This window comes from Paralichthys olivaceus, chromosome 3 (genome assembly GCF_024713975.1).
Source record: "Paralichthys olivaceus isolate ysfri-2021 chromosome 3, ASM2471397v2, whole genome shotgun sequence".
NCBI classification, from domain to species: domain Eukaryota; kingdom Metazoa; phylum Chordata; class Actinopteri; order Pleuronectiformes; family Paralichthyidae; genus Paralichthys; species Paralichthys olivaceus.
The window spans coordinates 12,275,612-12,293,241 of NC_091095.1; the positions used below are offsets into that span (position 1 = coordinate 12,275,612).

At 40.3% G+C, this 17,630-nt stretch overlaps 2 protein-coding genes across 3 annotated transcripts in view; both read left to right on the top strand.

Annotated features, from left to right (window-relative positions):
- The window catches only part of p3h2 (prolyl 3-hydroxylase 2), a 59,395-nt gene that overhangs the window by 19,435 nt on the left and 22,330 nt on the right, over nt 1-17,630 (top strand). The window lies entirely within an intron of this gene.
- LOC138407189 (homeodomain-interacting protein kinase 1-like) lies at nt 230-8,997 on the top strand. 2 transcript variants are annotated; one of them, XM_069521975.1, is made up of 6 exons: nt 230-6,142; nt 6,569-6,968; nt 7,460-7,641; nt 7,789-7,912; nt 8,160-8,443; nt 8,529-8,997. In XM_069521975.1, the coding sequence occupies exons 2-6, from the start codon at nt 6,603-6,605 to the stop codon at nt 8,812-8,814; spliced, it is 1,242 nt and encodes a 413-aa protein (XP_069378076.1). In that variant the 5' UTR covers nt 230-6,142; nt 6,569-6,602; the 3' UTR covers nt 8,815-8,997. The 2 variants fall into 2 exon arrangements, with proteins under 2 accessions (XP_069378076.1, XP_069378077.1); XM_069521976.1 differs by lacking the exon at nt 230-6,142 and adding an exon at nt 6,153-6,187.

The following is a 17,630-nucleotide window of genomic DNA, read 5'->3' on the forward strand; positions in this document are numbered from 1 at the left end:
CTAGGACTCCCATTAATGCTATTCCTGCAGGGTTACACCCAAATCTGTAAAGTGGAGTTTTTCTTCCAATGAAAAGATTCTGCGGGAGATAAAGTTGTAAACTTTCAAATCACGATGGTGTTTTATTCACATCATAGGACACATAGAGTCAGGAAAGAGACAGAAGGTAATAATTGCATATAGGTTCCACAGAGCGAGACTAAAACCTCTCAAAGCTAACTCTCTGTTAGCTGTGTATACCTTGTTTCCTTTGGTTTTCTTTTCCCAAAAACTAGAGATGTTCCAACACAGATACCAGCACAGAATTCCTTCAAATGAAACTCCAAAATGCCTGGGCAGGCATCTGCAAGAATCTATGTACCCATCTGATGCCCATCTGATATGAGTGAATAAATATATAGTTTCACTCTGATAAGACTTTTCCTTACATGGAATTTTCCACTCCTCCAAAACAGCAGTTGCACTCTACTGCCACTTGCAAGTACTGTTTTGAGAGCAGTGAAGAAGAAGTGATTGCCTGTAGTGCAGTGTAAACCAGAGCTCGCTAACATATCAGCAATTTGGCAATATTTCATGCTGGAAAGTGTGACGTGTACTGTATGTACAAAACTTAGGTCTTTTGAGGGGTGGCATAAACTTCACTGTAGCAGCTATTTAAAGAAAGTAATCTTTGTTTTCCTAGATTTATTTATCTATTTGAGGTTTTTCAGATATGACCTGAATAAGTCCAGGTATTGGGAAGGGAAAAATGGTATCGGAACATCTCTACTAAAGACCCCGTGGTTTATGAGTAAACGTACGCCCCAGGGCCTCCTGACTCACAGCTTGAGTACAGTTTTAGTATCATACATTTTCCCTTCTTCATTTCCCCAAATTTAGCCTCCGCACGGTGATCTCACTTTATGTGAGTATAACATCGCAGCAGCGTCCCAGATGCTTTGATCAGCGTGTGGGAAGACTGTGAGTCAGGGATTTAAAGGTTTATCCATATCCAGCATGAAGAGACACATATGTATACATAGCGGTGTATATATAGGTGTTTTTTCTTATCACCGTGTTACTTCCCTTCACAGTGGTTGTTACCTCAGCTTCAAAGATCTCCCACTGTATGCCTGTGTAAGCTCTTAATTCTTAAGGAACTGAATAAGCAGTGATCCTGGATGCTTACATATTGTTTTGTATTTTCATTTCTTTATTATCTAATACAGATGTTTGCCCATGTTGTGTTACCATGAGAAATGTTTGTGTAATGGCTGACTGAAGAGTTTATCCAAGGAAATCTGAGATTCAAATATTTGATCAAATCCCTTTTATCATAGTTCTGCCTTTGTTTTTCATATTTTAGTAATTTGACTTTCAGAAATGATTTACAAAGGGGCAAAAAAAAAACACCATCTACCAAGTAGCCATTGAAATCAAAGTAATGATACATCTCAATTTTCGGACTTGAGACCATAGATAACAGACCATATATGGATCATATCCAGATAGTGAACGGAAGTGGAGAGGCGTCATTCCTTTTGTGTGCAGTAAATCCTTGAGACTCATTGTAATGATTAATTAATGATAAAACAAACTACATGGAGATTTCTTTGCTGTTGGTTTGAAAGTGTTGCTTGCTGTCTAGATAATGTGGAGATGAATTGCTCAAGAAATACATTCAGGCACGACCCAACAAACCTAAAACCTGACCTGATTCTGAATGTTTTACCATCACCACACTGCTGTATGTATTTATTTCTGCTGGATATGTAGGTGATCATTGAGCACCGTGCAGTCAAAACTTTCCCTTTATAGACATTTTGAGATATTGATCTACCTTGTGTTTTCTTTTCTGCCCACTCAGATCAGCTGTATTTTCAGATGTTACACAGACTGAATTTTTATAATTCTATTTTCAGGATCAAGGTGTTAGTGAAACAGAGACCAATGTTAGTGGGGTTCTGTTGACCGCAGTCTGCCAGCTCCGAGCAAGATTTTTCTGCAGAGGAGAAGTATGCTTCGCATGACGAACATGTGTCTAATTCCAGACCTCCTGTGGGCCCTCATATGCCAAACCACTTCCTCACAGCAGTGTACCAGCACACAGCCAAGACCTGAGGCTGAGACCTTTCAGTATCTCACCTCTGTAGTCCAGACATCCATCCACCTAACGTCTCAAAATACTCACCAGGGTTTAATAGTCGCTGAGGTCCAAAAGCCTCTCTGTTAACTATTTGAAGTGGCAGCTGGCATTGTTTCCTGCCAAAGTCACAGCCCTGAAAATAAGCTTGTAAGTGGAGCAGTGTCTGAGCTGCCAGAGTCTGAATGTTCAGGATTCTTGGAAGAGGAGATTCCATTAGCTTGTGTTATAGTGTTTGGCAAAAGACAACCAGGACTCTGTCTCTTTCTCCTGTCACACACTGCTGAGGAGACGGCAGATTGTGCAGTTTAAAGAGAGCATCTGTGCGCCCCCTTTTTTTTTTTTTTTCTTTTCAGAGGTCAACACTTGTCATTGTTTATTCTCTGTGCTCAATTAGACCGGAGAGTCTGTAAGCTCTCAACCCCAGCAGGGAGATTGCAGCACACATGGGTGGACGTGCGGATACACACACTCATGCATGAGCACACAGACGCTCAAACAACTCTGTGCCTGAAGTATACACACATGAGACCGCACACACAGGCGGGGGAGTCGATGCAGGTGGGACACACGGGCAAAGGAATAACTCGACACATGTATCCTCTTCCTGCCGATACGTCTTTCCTCAAACTCATATAGTGACTCTTGTTCACCTGGACAGGTTTGATCTCAGCATCGATTGTGTATTGATTTTATTGCCTCTGACTCAGCATGACCATTACCAGGGGGGCTGCTCTGCCAGGCACACTGAGGGGTGCTGATTGACTCCGTCTGTCATTCTGACGCTTTAGCCGCTGTCGGTCATTCACATTCACGGAAGTGCTCAGAAAAGGAGCACATACAGAAACACTTACTCCAAATGGCAGGTGCTGCTGGTGAGTCCATAAACTGTTAGCCAGCTGCATTCAAACTACTGGCGGTCACTACTCAAGGTCTTTCAACTCTTTTTAAACTGTTTATATTTAGTTTATATTAACTTGAATATTTTAGGAGCAACAATTTAAAATTCATCAATTTTTTGTCTCAAGATGACTTATTTGATCAACAACTATTGCAATGAAAATTTCCACAGACATTCACAGAAATCAAATACTGCTGCCACTCAGGTACTGATAATCTCCTGAAATTATCTCCTGAGGGGCTGTAGCACAAATGTCCAAGTAATTATCTGGAGTTTCTCCTGCCTGTAAAAACTTCAGATGATGTCTGAATGAGCCCATGTGAGAATACAGCAGCAGATAATCTGTAGGATTCACCGCAATCCAATATAGATGAATCACATAAAAGTGAAGCCAAAGCGCCTCGATCGCCCCCCCTGGTGTCTAACTGCAGTACAGTTCACAACCCCCGCCTCCTCCATTATAGTAGACGGGACATTGACAATCCAGAAGTTGGCGGAACCTTGCTACCGCAGCTTCATCCCCTGTTCTGGATTAAGGTCTATGTAGGTTGATTATTGTATCAACATATGTGACCTGCGTTGAATAATTACATTAATTCATCATATCTGGGGTCATTCATGTAAAAATATTCTCAAGCGACGCTTAAGGTCCTCACAGGATATGAGAGCTTCTGCAGAGAGATAGAGGTGATTATTTCCATCTCCCACGGTGCTTCACTCTGATAGTAGCCTCAAAACTGCGTTTTTTATAGCCTCTGAGATTTATAGCCACTAGGGTAAACAACTAAAATAGTTTGGTTTTTTTCAACGCAAAATGTTTTTTTTTCTTTTGTGTAACTTCAACTATATTTTTTCATGCTTTCATGCAAAACTACATTCTCTCTGAGTCATACTGATAAAAGCGCATGGTGTTGAGTCTACAGTGTCGAGTGTATTTACAGACAGAGACAGGTGACGATACTGTGGGACTCTGTGTTGGGCCACGCTGGGTTTGCTACAACAGGAAGTAGAATGTAAACAATTTTATAAACAGACAAACATAGTTTGAGATAATAAACAAGCCTGCTCTCACACTACAGTCCCTAATTTTTCCTACATGTCACACCGTGGAGGATCCAGACCTCGACTTATGAGCTCAGCTTCTCTAAAAAGGTCCAATCACAGGGACTCAGACTTTTACTCTCTTTAATTTAATAGAAATAAAAACCAAATGGACACACTCAGGCTCAGTTGGTTTCCATTAGCCGGCACCCACAATGTTAGCAGATCCTAAACCTCCAGAAGTAGAGGCATGTAGGGGTTACCCTTTTAACAAAGAACAATTGAGAGCACAAGTGGAAACAGCTTCTCATATAGGATGGAAATCCTAGCTGGGATTGTGTGTAAAGCCTAGAGGAAAAACCACATGGAGCATGTTATTGCCACTTCTGGATCTATGATTGTAAGAGATTAGCATGGCTGTACTGTTAGTTGTTTTTATTTCTAGGTATACTTTTGATGACGGTGTCCGGTGTTTCTCTGAGATTTCAGCCTAGTAACCTTCACACAAACTGACATTATAACCAGGTCTCAGCTCCTAGCTGTTTCATTCATGTCGTACAAAACCACAGCCTTGATTACATGGTGCAGTCAAGTTTTCCTATACCCTGCCTTATTATCAACACTTTCCCTATAACACACAGTCTCTTATGAAGCGTCATCACGTCTCAGGCTTTTAAATCACATCTCCTTTACATCCATTCATATGGTCTAGTAGTAAATCCCACCAAAGTAGAAGTGAATGTGATTAGTTGCGCACAACTCTCTGCAGCAGAGTGTGAGGCTGTGTATATACTGTACCTGTAAATATTACACCTATGCTGCCTGGTTAGTTATAAAACAAACATACGTATGTATAGCTGTTTTCACAAAAACACGCAAACCTCTCAGATCTAATAAGATCTTGAAAATGAATGATAATCAATATTGTTCGTGTGTGCACTTGTGTTTATTTAGCTTGTTGTTATTTAACATGTTAATAAATTTTCATGAACCGTGAGTCTTTTTCTTTTTACATTACAGAATGAGGGTAGTACAAAGTGTTTATAGGACCCCTGGGTTTGTGTGTGTTCCTATACTTATATCTAAGTAAGGACCATTTTAAGCATAGCATAGTTCGCCCACCCTCCCTGGCATTGTGCATTTTTTTGGTGAATGATGAACTGAACAAATCAGTTTACAAATGATGACTCTGGCTGGAGTGAATGTCACTCACGTTCAGGTTCATTTTTTAAATCATCATTATATCAGGCCATCATGCGAAATTCCCAGAGTGAACACACACACACACATACACACAGGCCCCAGGGCTCCGCCCCCACTCGCTTGCACAGAGCGACACACATCAAGCTCGTTTCGGCAAGTGACTTTGTTGAAGAAGAGTGGAAACAGAGAGTGTCTCTCTGGGTGAAGCTGCAGTTGGTTTGTACCGAGCTGGAGTTTCTGTGTCCTCCTCCACTCTGACCTGCTATCACTTTAACTAATAAACACTCATCACTAGTTATCAGGACCTGATTAGTACATGAAGTTTACTTAGTGTTTGCTTAATTCGCTCCAGAGTTTATGAGACTGCATTTAAACATAATGAAAAATGACTCAACATTTTGTGCTCAGTACACCATGAGACGTGACGCACAGTCAGGACAACACAGCTCACTGGTATAAAGGGGGTGATCAGTCATATAATAATAATCTAATGAACTGATAACTGTGTAAGTATGTAAACTGTGCATGTCAGAAGTGCAGCTTTCACTGTTTAAAGAGATAAAATACACTTTGTTTAATGGACATAAACAAATGGTATGCTAATGGTGGATAAAAAATGTATATCAAAAACATCAAAGAGATGTAAGCATTAAAGTCATGTGATATAAAAAAGACCAAATGTTCCTTTGATCTAGTTAGATATCAAAACGGTATGGTAATGAGATATCTAGAATCCTTTGTGTGACAGAGATTTAAACACACATTAAGCTTCATCACTGTGTCATTTAAGAGATTAACACTATTTAAAGATTTTACTGACTTACCCAAACTGTTTACTTACCCAAGACATCACCTTCCCTGGATCAACCTTCATCGTAAGTTGAATATTTTCCAACTGACACTTGAATTAAGCAGATAAAGTATGTAATTACTATAAAAGTATGAATCCAAAGCAGGGAAATTTGAGCCTCGTGACAGTAAAAGGTTTAGAAAAGATATGTTCATGTGTCATTAGTAGTTATCTTCATATATATTTTACTTAGTATACATGTTGGCTCATTTTGAATCGTAAACAATAAATATGTACATATAGTAAGAGGAATAGTAGTAAAAGAAGATATTGGTCTGTAATGTATCTTGAATTGATTGAAGCAGTAGTTTTAAGTATTGGCATTTTTTTAAGATTAAAATGACAGAGCTTGATTTACTTTTCTTCTATATACATGGGAAATTGCTGTCAGGCTGTGTGAGAGCATACGTGGCTTTGTGTCTAAATTCCTTACTTTCTGCTATCCTTACAGGTGTGAGAAATCAACAGGAGAATTATCTGTCACCATGTTTTATAATGGAGGCCTGATCCCCTCCCCAACTACAATTTACCAGGTGCAGAAATACCTGGGCAGTGGCAGCTATGGAGTGGTCTTCCAATGCAGGAATGTGACCACCAATGAAACCGTGGCTTTAAAAATGATAAAAAATGCGGGATTCATTAACAGTGCAAAGGAAGAGGAGGCCACCCTTAAAACATTGAGGGAGCTGCACTCAGACAGGTTCAACATCATCAAATTGAACGAGTCTTTCACCTACATGGGCCATTGCTGTCTTGTCTTTGAGCACCTGGATATGGATCTGCTAAAATTCATGAAGATCAACCCAGGCAGACACCTTCAGCTGAAGGAGATCCGTCCCATACTGCAACAGGTTTGTTTTTTAAATTCGTGTTCTTACACTAACTGCTTGTTGGGGGAAAGGTGAACTTTGTCTCTAAGATGTGTTTATTACAGTTTTTGTAAAAATCCCAGTTGTAACTTCCATCTAAATGCTGAAAATTCTTCTTAAACTGCAAGTTTAAAATCAATATTTTTTGGTTTCAGTAACAATTAATGAAAGATGTTTGCACTATGCTAACTTAGATAATGTTCTTGGAGACTAGAGATGGTGACTTGAGGTGGAAATGTGGACACCTTCAGTTCTTCAAATCATCATATTTAGTGTGTATAATCACTAATGCTGTGTATGTTGGTCTAAACCATCTTGTTAACTTGTTATAGTCAACTGTACTAGTTTGGAATATCTGACAAAATACTCAGTTGTTTCTTTTTATGCTGCCATCAATGAACATGTGTTATAGTTTTTGTTGATGAAATGAACTCTGTAGCTCATGATTACTGTAATGTTTTTCATGATTTCAGCTGGCTACATCCTTGGAATTTCTAAAAGGCGCAGGGATCATTCACACAGATTTGAAGCCAGATAACATCATGATGGTGGATCATGTCAGACAGCCACTTAAAGTTAAAATCATTGACTTTGGCTTAGCCTGCAACAATCCTGAGAAACTAATAGGTCACACCATTCAGTGCTTGTGTTACAGGTAAGTAACTGACAGCACATCTGTACACATGCGACGGCTGTGTTTGCTGTAACAAATTAAGCTTTATGTGTCAGCATAGTGACAGTAACAAGGTTCTTAGATTTTATAACCTCAGTAATATGTGTGTGTTTCTTGTCTTCTCCCAAGAGCCCCTGAGATCCTGTTACGATCTCTTTTCGATTGGGCCATCGACATATGGTCTCTAGGCTGCATTGTTGCTGAATTGTTTATGGGCATAGTGCTGTTTCCTGCCCATGATGAAAATGATTTGGTCAGTATCTGCACTTAAAACACAACAAACATGTACATTTCTGCCGTGATGTTTTTGTATTTTTAAATCCACACACTTGATTAGAATAGTGAGAGTTTCCAGTACAAGTTCACTGACTTCTACTAGTTTATTAATGAGACAAATTAGAGACACTTCATCCATATGCCTGAGTTATATAAGTTAGCTAATCACCAATACGTTCGCAAACTTGAAGTTAACATATACTCCCAAATTTTTTTTTCCACAGAGGAATCAAATTCTACACATGGTTGGAAAGCCAGTGTTTGCTGGAGACAATACACAATACTGTTTCTGGCCTAAATACTGGATGGAAAGCAGATTTGTGGCATCGCTTAATGGACTCCTTGGAGTAGATAACTATGCTGAACAGGTTGATCTGGCGTGGTTCATCGACCTTTTGAGGCGGATGCTGACGTTAGAACCTTCTGAAAGAATTACCCCCAGAGGAATCCTTGAGCATCCATTCATCACGATGAGCCACTTTGAGGGTGCATTCAAAAACAGCCTCTAGTAAGTGTTTATGTCTGTGCAGATAGATACAGATAATAATATGTTGATTAAGTTCTGTGGCTCATCAGTGTCATTTATCTTTCAGTGTGAAATCAAGTATGGATCTGAAGAGCGGCTGCCAGGATAATAGGTCTGATGATGGAGGAGATGGATGCCGGAAGATCCTGCCAAAGTCCCTAAAAAAGGACTCATCTAAGAGAACTGCCAAGCCTCCAAAATCACGGAGGAAGAGATGGAGGAATGGTCCAGGATTAGATGACAACTCCTCAACAAAAAATAGGAAGATGAAACTCAAACAAGAGCTGATAAAGATAGTCAAAGCCATGAACGACTCTCGTGCTGCCCAGTCCACCTCGACCCAAGTTCACTGACTCAAGAAGAGGGCAGAAGAGAAGATTAATGTGTTGGACAAAACCAGCACATGGAAGAGAAAGATGGGAGTCTGTAAAAAGGCTGAACTGACCTGTTAGAAACCAGCAGACCAGTGTGAACTAGCCTGTCAAGAACTCAATATGTACTTTATATGCTTGTTGTAATGAATCAATTTATTTTCACCCAATCTTCATGTGGATCTTTTTTCCGATGAGGAAGAAAATTTCTCTTTTCCTCCTCACTACCTCTCATTGTCCTATAGTTATGTCTTCCAATGATTCTTGGTAACATAATTTTTTTCTTTAAACAGGTGAATTCTGTTCACATAAACATTAAAAAAAGTATAACTTAACATTTATAAGGGACATGGTTATCGTTAGGGATAGGTTTAAGCTTAGGGTTTGGCAAGTAGTAACTTTACATTACATCACATTACACATTATTTAGCTGAAGCTTTTATCCAAAGTCACTTCCAATAAGTGCCTTCAACGATGAGGGTACAAACCCAAAACAGCAAGAATCATGTAAGTACATCAGCCAATCTACAAAGTGCTACATGTAAGCTCAACATATAAGTGCAACTTTACTTAGACCATCTTCTTAGTCAAGGTTTAGTTGGAAGAGATGTGTTTTTAGCCTTTGGCGGAAGATTTGTAGACTTTCTGCTGTCCTGAGGTCAAAAGAGCTTGTTCCACCATTTGGGAGCCAGGACAGCAAACAGTTGTAATTTTGTTGAGTGGCTAGGTATCCCTCACAGTGAGGGAGCAGCTGCCTTGGCCGATGCAGAGCGGAGTGGACGGACTGGGGTGTAGGGTTTAATCATGTCCTGGAAGTAGGCTGGGTCTGATCCGTTCGCAGCACGATACGCAAGTACTAGTGTCTTGAAGCGAATATGGGCAGCTGCCTGGTAACCAGTGGCATGTGTCCCTTGAACAAAGGAACAAGGGAACTCTTAAACAATAAACAAGGCAGGAGAGCAACTAAGGATTATTTTCATTATCAGTTAATCTGCTTTACTTTCTTATTCAAAGGTTTTTGTCAATAAAACATCTGAAAACCTTGGTAAATTGCCATTATAAATATCCTTAAGCACAAGGTGACATTAAGAAATCTTATCAGCAACTTTGAGCTGCAAAATATTCAACTTGTTATCATTTATATAAAGAACATAGTTCATACATAGTTCTCAGAAAAGAATGTTTTCAGCTTCCATGGTGGAGTAAAGTAAGAGTCAAACACAAAAGGCACAACTCTCTGCAGGCATCTACAGAGCTAACTATGGTGAAGATTAGAGTAAGACTCCAGGAGGTCAATGTAAGTCAATGAGACGTGTGTGCATGCGTGCGTGTGTGTTATTTGTCCAGTTTGGCCTGGATTCCAGTCAGCATGCTGTGTGTCAAAAATGCTAGATTTGTGTAATGTGACAGCAGCAACAGGACCACGTTGTGTTTATGAAGGGAGCGCAAAGCTCTGTAGACGCCTGCAGAGAGACATACCTTTTTGTGTTTGACTCTGACTCTGACTCTTATTTATCTCCACCATGGAAGCTGAAAACATGCTTTTGTAAGAACTATGTTATAATTAGCTGCTCTTCTTTATCTTATGTGATAATAAGATGAATATTTTGTCAATTGTCATCTTGTGATTTTTATTATGGAAATTTACCACAGTTTTCAGTTGTATCATTGACCAAACCTTTAAACAAGAAAGTAAAGCAGATTAATTGATAATGAAAAGAATCATTTGTTGCATTCCTACCTTGTTTATTGTTTAGTAGTTGCCTTGCACCTAAATTCAAGGGACACAAAACAATCACAAATAAGAGCTGCTAAAATGAAAGATTAAGATATCATTATAGTTGACCTCCAAATCAATCAGTGTAAAAACCTATTATAATTCAATCTTTTACTACTACTGCTACTCCAAATACATTTTTTACAACAAACACATTTCAGACAAGCCAAGCTGGAGATGCTTTTATAAAGATATGAAGATGTCCTTATCAAGCATGTGTTTTAAGGTTTCAATTGAAATCCTCCATGAAATCGCTGCAGTAGTGTTATTAGAAGTTCTCTAAATTTTGGTGTCAGTTTTTTAAAAATTCACTTATTGTGCATGGCTTTATTCTTTAAAGTGATTAACACTTCATTGGGTTTTAAACAGAAATGGCTACAAAATAAAAAAATATATATCAGCAATACAAAAAAAATTTCACGTGTTTACACACGTCAACTCACAGTGAGCATGTGTAAAGAGCCAGGTGAAATGCAGCGCTGCGTTGACCCCCTAACACGGCGGCCTGGTTGGGTTTTCAACTGCGGCCCAGAGGGAAGTGGTGACGGGTTGAGAAAATGACTGAAATGAGGTCCTGTCATCTTTCCACACTTCCACTGGATATTTATTCGCTCTTTGTTTCGTCTCATTACATACGGAGTGTGTTTTGACTGTTATAAGGCTCTTACAATAAATTTGAGTTATTGTTGCCAGTCGCATGCATCGCAGCCTGAGCCAAGATCTCCTAGAGGGTGAACATAAAAGTGTGTGTCTGGTGTGTGTGTGAGTGTTTGTGCACATACATGGTTCAAACCTCAATCAATTCTCAGTTGTTTGTTTGGCTTCCAGCTATGTCAAGAATTTCTTACATCTACAATAATGGTTCCAGTCTGTCAGTACAATTTAAACCCCAACATTTTGTTCTTATTTAAAGGTTTTCATTCTTAAATGCCCCTCTGAATTTATTACACGCTGATTAATACACCCTCATACTCCCCCATTCATTTGACACTGGCCTGTATGGTTTTGGTTTTGTTCCAGATTTTCATTTAGGTATTAAATAATACGACACAGACGGCCTCCCACTATTGTTTTAGATTTCTGAGAAGGCAGCGGAGGCCTGTCTTAAATAAACCGTTAGATTTCCCCTGTAATTAAAAGAACAAGCTAAATAATCTCAGCTGGAGAGGGATGCCATCCTTCTCAACAGGGAATAACTGAAATGACCTGTGAGTTATACACGATTCAACTCTCTTCTAGCTGGATCCCCTATACTTAGATTCCCCTACTCTCCTTAAATTAAAAAAAAAAAAGATGTAAATGTATTTTATTTAATGTATCTTTCACCAGTACAACCAAAAGTGAGGCTGTCTTTTGGCTTAGGGTGGTCTAAACAGATTAGGATGTCATCAGAGTTGAACGGTGCAACTCTTCTCTCTCTCACACACACACACACACACACACACACACACACACACACACACACACACACACACACATATGTATCTCCTTGGTTGGACATGAAAGGAAGATAATGAAGGAATGATATTTAAGGATAGGATATGTAAGTCTAAAAATGACTAGAACTATGACTTATATTTTGTTGACTTGCATACTTACATCATCCAAAATGTTTAAACCAAGATAAATCCTCAATTTTATTCAAGGTTTCATTGCCTTTTAATTGCATCATATCTGCTTTACCTGTGACTTTGCCCGTCTCTACTATAACTTGCGATTGAAGGATATGGGCAACACTGCCAGTGGCTCTGCCGTGTTTCCTTAGTTTCATCTGTATCTTTCTAAGATTTCAGAGGATGAAAGAAGCAGCAGGTTCTGTCCGTTTCCATATCTCATGTTGAGAATAAATGAGCCATAATTCTACTCCATCCAACCTGCTCAGTGCAAAAGGAGATGAGGTTTATTTTACAGCCAATGGACGCATTACAAGTTGTATATAATGGCCTCCTGGTCTCTTGTGGTTGTCATTTTCTCCCTCATGCTCGGATGTAGCTAGCTTAGTTTCAGCTCCCATACCACCAGCAGCTTTAGGGAAGAGAAAAAAGGAACTGCATTCCTCTCTACTTGAGGTAATCCTTAAATCACACATACTTCATGGTTTTTGCTTACTTTCCTGGCCATTTGTCGTCCTTTTCCATGCAACTGTCTGAAGAACGCCTGGGGGGGTTGTGTTTTTTTTTCCAGGGCTCAGGGGGTGGCAGCTTGATTGATGAACTGAGTTTGTGATAAAACAGTGAGCAGAACTGCTCTGTCATTGTTTGATTTAGGCCTCCACACAAAAAAAAGTGGATCCATTACCTCATCAGAGAGCAAGAGACTGAAGCTCGAAGCACAAAATACTCCTTCAGGGCACTTGAACCTTACATACACTTATCTTGGGGGGCAGGATGATGTTTCTGTCTTGACAGCTGACTGATTAACATTTTTCACTGACATGGGAAGTTGCTCTTTAGCTTACGCTTCCTTGCAAAACAAACCATTTATGTAGATTTGAGGTCATTGTTTCCAAATTTCAAACATTTAATGGCGTCCAACAACTCCCCTATTAAAATGTAATGAACTTAACACACATCACTGGTCCTCAGATGCGTTTCCGTCTCTCACCAGTTGAAGTTGACTGTTGCAGGCATCATGTAGCGACACCCTTTGTCTGCTCATTGCAACACCAGACTCATTTCAACATGAACAAATATATTTAACTTTTCTCTGGGGTACAGGGAGGCCTATAAAGGATGAGAGCCAAGTGGCTGGATGAATGCTTGCATTGTCTGCCAAGCATCACTTGCTCACTTGCTCACTGCTACACACACACACACACACACACACACACACACACACACACACACACACGCACGGTTTATGCTTCTCCTGAACACCTTGTTGTGGAAGCGAAACATTTGTATACTTTAGATTTAACACTTAAACACCACATCACACATGCCTTGTCTTATTTTTTTCCTGCCTGGTGTGTCTTTACAGCCGCAGTGGAAAAGCAGCCATGCTCGTGTGAAAGGGTGACCCCTGACCCCTGTCTGTGAGTGGCGTACCCATAAATGTTTCCTTTAAATGGGCTGTTCCTCATAACGTTACTCTCATATGGGAAAATCCCCCAGTCTCTGGAGCTTTATGGGGGAAACAGCAAAGGGTCTACAACATTTCTGAAGTGGTTGGTTTCGTGTCATCTCCTCTGAGGTTCTGTTGTGACTTTTGAGCGTATTTCACCATGATGTTCAAGGAAAAGTTCAACATTATTGGGAAATGCTTTCACGACGAGGGTTGAACTGAAGTCATGCTTCACATTTAGCAAACCACAGTTGAGAGAAAAAAAGAAAAGCAGAGGTCACTGAGGAAAGCCCCTTTTGCACTGGTCAGAAAAACCCACCAACGACAATTAACATCAGATTTTTATTAATGGGAATGGATTCAATCCCGAGTCAAATGACTCTGCAGAAGACATGGATTTTATCTGCTCCAGCTCCAATAGGTGGGATAATGACAATGACAAGATGGCGAGACGAGAGAGTGCCGCATTTTTTGATGCATTGAATATGACGCATAGGGGAAAATCTCCTCTACTGGCAATGGAAAAGGAGTCAATTGCCGTTTTTAGCAGGTTTATCCACGTTTATAAATCATACCTATACCCGCTTATTTTGGTGTAAAAGATTTATCCGTAAACTATCCTCTCAGTCTGAGTCACATACACATTCGATACACACGCCACATCCCCAACCAAAAGGCAACAGAGACAAAACACAACTGTGAGACACATTTCAGGTGTGTTTGTGACCAGTGTGTTTTTCCATCTTCGAAAAAGGTGCCTTTATGTAAATGGAAAGTGTGGGATCAGAGGATAGTAGTATAAAAATAAAGTGTCGGCTAACCAGGCCTGTTTTTAGAAGTTCCTCGGAAAAAGTAAACGTGTGCGTGTGTATTTGAGGCAGGAGGGAACGTGAGAGACGTGTTGGAAGGAGGAGGAGGAAGACATTATATGTGATTTTCCACCCCGTCTGCACTACTTAAACCGTACACACCTTGTGTTTTCGAGGTCTCGACACAAAGCAGGCCCTTGTGTGTCCTGAAACTGCCTAGGAAGCGAGATCAGACACGGGAAAGGGTGTGATGGTTGACTTAGGATAGAGTAGCCAATGGGGGTGTCGGGTGGCCGCAAGATAGCTGGGAGGCAAAGGCTGTCTCTCAATGTTCACTCTCACAAAGTGTAACTGGACTTTCACAGGAGAGGATAATGGAAGCAGTCATTTCCCTCTACGGCCAAATGATGTCAGCGACAGGGCAGACACTGCTTCAGATTCACAGCTACCTCTGTTCCAGTTTCCTGATCCACATTAGCTCCTAATGGACATGAATTGTATTTTGATAAGTAATAGGTTCTAGATTGTGAGTGTCTGTTTCATATTCTGGACTCGCAGCTAGTTCATGCTGCTGCAGTCAAGTATGTTCACTTGTTTCTCCCCCTAATCAAAGCCAGCAGTTTTAAAACACACAGGTCGGCCATACAGCACAAAGCCGGAGTCATGGTTTGCTCCTGTGCACAGTGGCATTATTATTCCACCTCTGTTATGTTTTTGATGTAGGGAAAGCTAAGGGATGGAGGCCAGATGAAGGAGGGAGCGGAGGGTCAGCTTTTCGCGGCTCATCATGTCTCCTGTGACTTCACGGTGGTAATGAAAGAGGCTTTTTAGCAGCGACGGCGTTGAGGCTTTTTCAGACATTCCTTTGACATGACCTTATAGGAGGTGCATACTCTGGCCCGGGGTGGGGCGAGGACAGGCAGAAAGAAGCCCCTGTGCCGAGCTGTCAGCGGGGCTACACAGATGAGAGGAACACGGGGGTTGTGATGGAGAGAGGAAGGGAGGACATCAAGCTAGACAACGTTTACCCATGACATCACTAAGAGGGAACGCTGCCCGTCTGCATGTGCTCAACGCATTAGCCATACTGCATGTAATGTACACTTTGACCGGCCGGCTGGTTTCCCGACAAGCATGGCAGAAGTTTCTGTCCAGATCTAGTGTGAAAGTGTTATTTGATTTTGCAGTGGAGCAAAAACAAACCCTTGTCGAGTTCATTTAGCCGAGAATATCAAGCAACTTATTCATACCCTCAGTGTACAGTAAAGACATTATGTGGCCTGTGTATACAGTAAGCATGTGCTGAAACAGTTTTTTGTCCATCAAAGTTGTCGACTTAATGAAATGAAAGATTTACAGGTGCATGATGGAGAGGTACATTTGTAGAAGTCGTGATTTTTTTCCTGTCCAATTAGCGCCACACATACATCACAAGCTCCTTCACCTCTGTGTATTTTCCTGTTTGAATGTGTGCGTGTTGACACATGTGCAAGTATGTTTGTCCAATCAAATCCATCCTGTCAAATCCTACCTCGTTCTGATTGGATAAGGGACTACATCTTGGGGGTCTTTCAGTGTTGGCATTGAAAAACAGGAGTAAGATGTTTTCCAGACTTCTTTGAATTTCTGAAGCTCATGAATCCTCAGTCACAGTGCTCCCTGTGAAACTTTGAAACAATCCTGGGTGAAAGGAAGTAGGTCGCTCACTTCACAGGCAGCTAATCAGCCATTTAGTCAAAATGTCTTATAGTGAGCTCCTCCTGGCATTAGAGCCAGTACCTTCACTCAGCAGCTGCTGCAGCACTGGCGTCAGAGATCTCTGATAAACAGTCAGTGGGTGTATGCAGTGTTCCTCACGAAGCATATTTAATCCCAATGAATCCCATTTGATAATGATTCACGAGTATTGTGAAATGTTCTCGATCCTCTTTCCAAATCGATGTTTGTATCTGAGTGCCAGCCTCTTAAAGTGCCACATGTTTTCTCAACCTTGAAACTCTTTAATTTAATGGATCTCTATCGATTTAGAAAGTCTCCTGTGTATTTCCTGTCTGTATTCAACAACTTTTTCAGAATATATTTTATACATCAATTCCAGGGATAACAAATATTATCATTAATAATTTTAATAATCTGATTAATTGTTCCTAAAACGTCAGAACACAATGAAAAGTCATCATTATGTGATGCGACCGACAGTCCAAACTCCTTAACTTTATTATGATGTTATACCATGGAGCGCAAACAATATTCACATTTGAGAACCAAATGTTTGAGAATTCTTTCTTAAAAAAATACTCAAACTAAAATTAGCTAAATACATTTCTTTTGGATCTGTTCTGTTCTTTTTTTTCTTTTTACCTCATGTTGGGTTTGAACTGCTTAAACATTTGTCTTTGCCTGGTTTTCTTCAAACACATCTACACTCAAAATTTGCTGCCAAACCAAAGACGGTTATCATGTCGTTTGCCTGGTGGATAAATATGTCAGGAACAATATGCTCCAAACCCTCCACCTAGTGACACAAATATTGGTTTAGTGACAGTAAACTTTCTATGGGTTTGGTCAGAAAAATGACTCCTTTGTTTACAGAGGAGTACATTTGTTCCCATTAAAACACAGCCTGGGTGGGTAAATACAGACTAGTGCTCCTCAGACAGATGGCTGGAATGGTTTGGTCCCAGTCGAGCAGGAAAGTGTGTTTGTGTTTATATGTCCACAGTTTTTGGAGTAACCATTTGGCAGTCGAACATTGTCTACTTTTTAATACAGAGGAGATTTCCATGTACTTTATGGACAAGCTTTATATTATTCGATCCCCTTTTTTCAAGGGCTTAAGTTTAGTTGAAAACATTTTTGTTATTATGGAGACATCTGAATCATCTGGTTGTTGATGTCTGGTGACATGTAAACACAACGCCTCAGCATCTCCTGCAGTAATGAGCAGGTTCATGTTGATGTGACATCACTTTCCTAAACAACCGTATCACACCGACCTTTAGAAGCAGACACTTCCCTCCTTCACAGGCCTCAAACCATTATTGGCTGTGTGTGGACACAGTTTTCACACTTGCAGATGTTCCTGCTGGAATAATTTCATGTAAACTGGCGATACGCCACACGGCACTGCAGGAAGCCTGTAATGATTT

What these genes read in the sequence shown, in the direction of transcription:
- LOC138407189 (XM_069521975.1), top strand. Translation starts at nt 6,603, where the DNA reads ATGTTTTATAATGGAGGCCTGATCCCCTCCCCAACTACAATTTACCAG. An exon ending in TCCGTCCCATACTGCAACAG is followed by an intron (nt 6,969 to 7,459) that starts GTTTGTTTTTTA and finishes TCATGATTTCAG; the next exon opens with CTGGCTACATCCTTGGAATT. An exon ending in GCATTCAAAAACAGCCTCTA is followed by an intron (nt 8,444 to 8,528) that starts GTAAGTGTTTAT and finishes TTTATCTTTCAG; the next exon opens with TGTGAAATCAAGTATGGATC.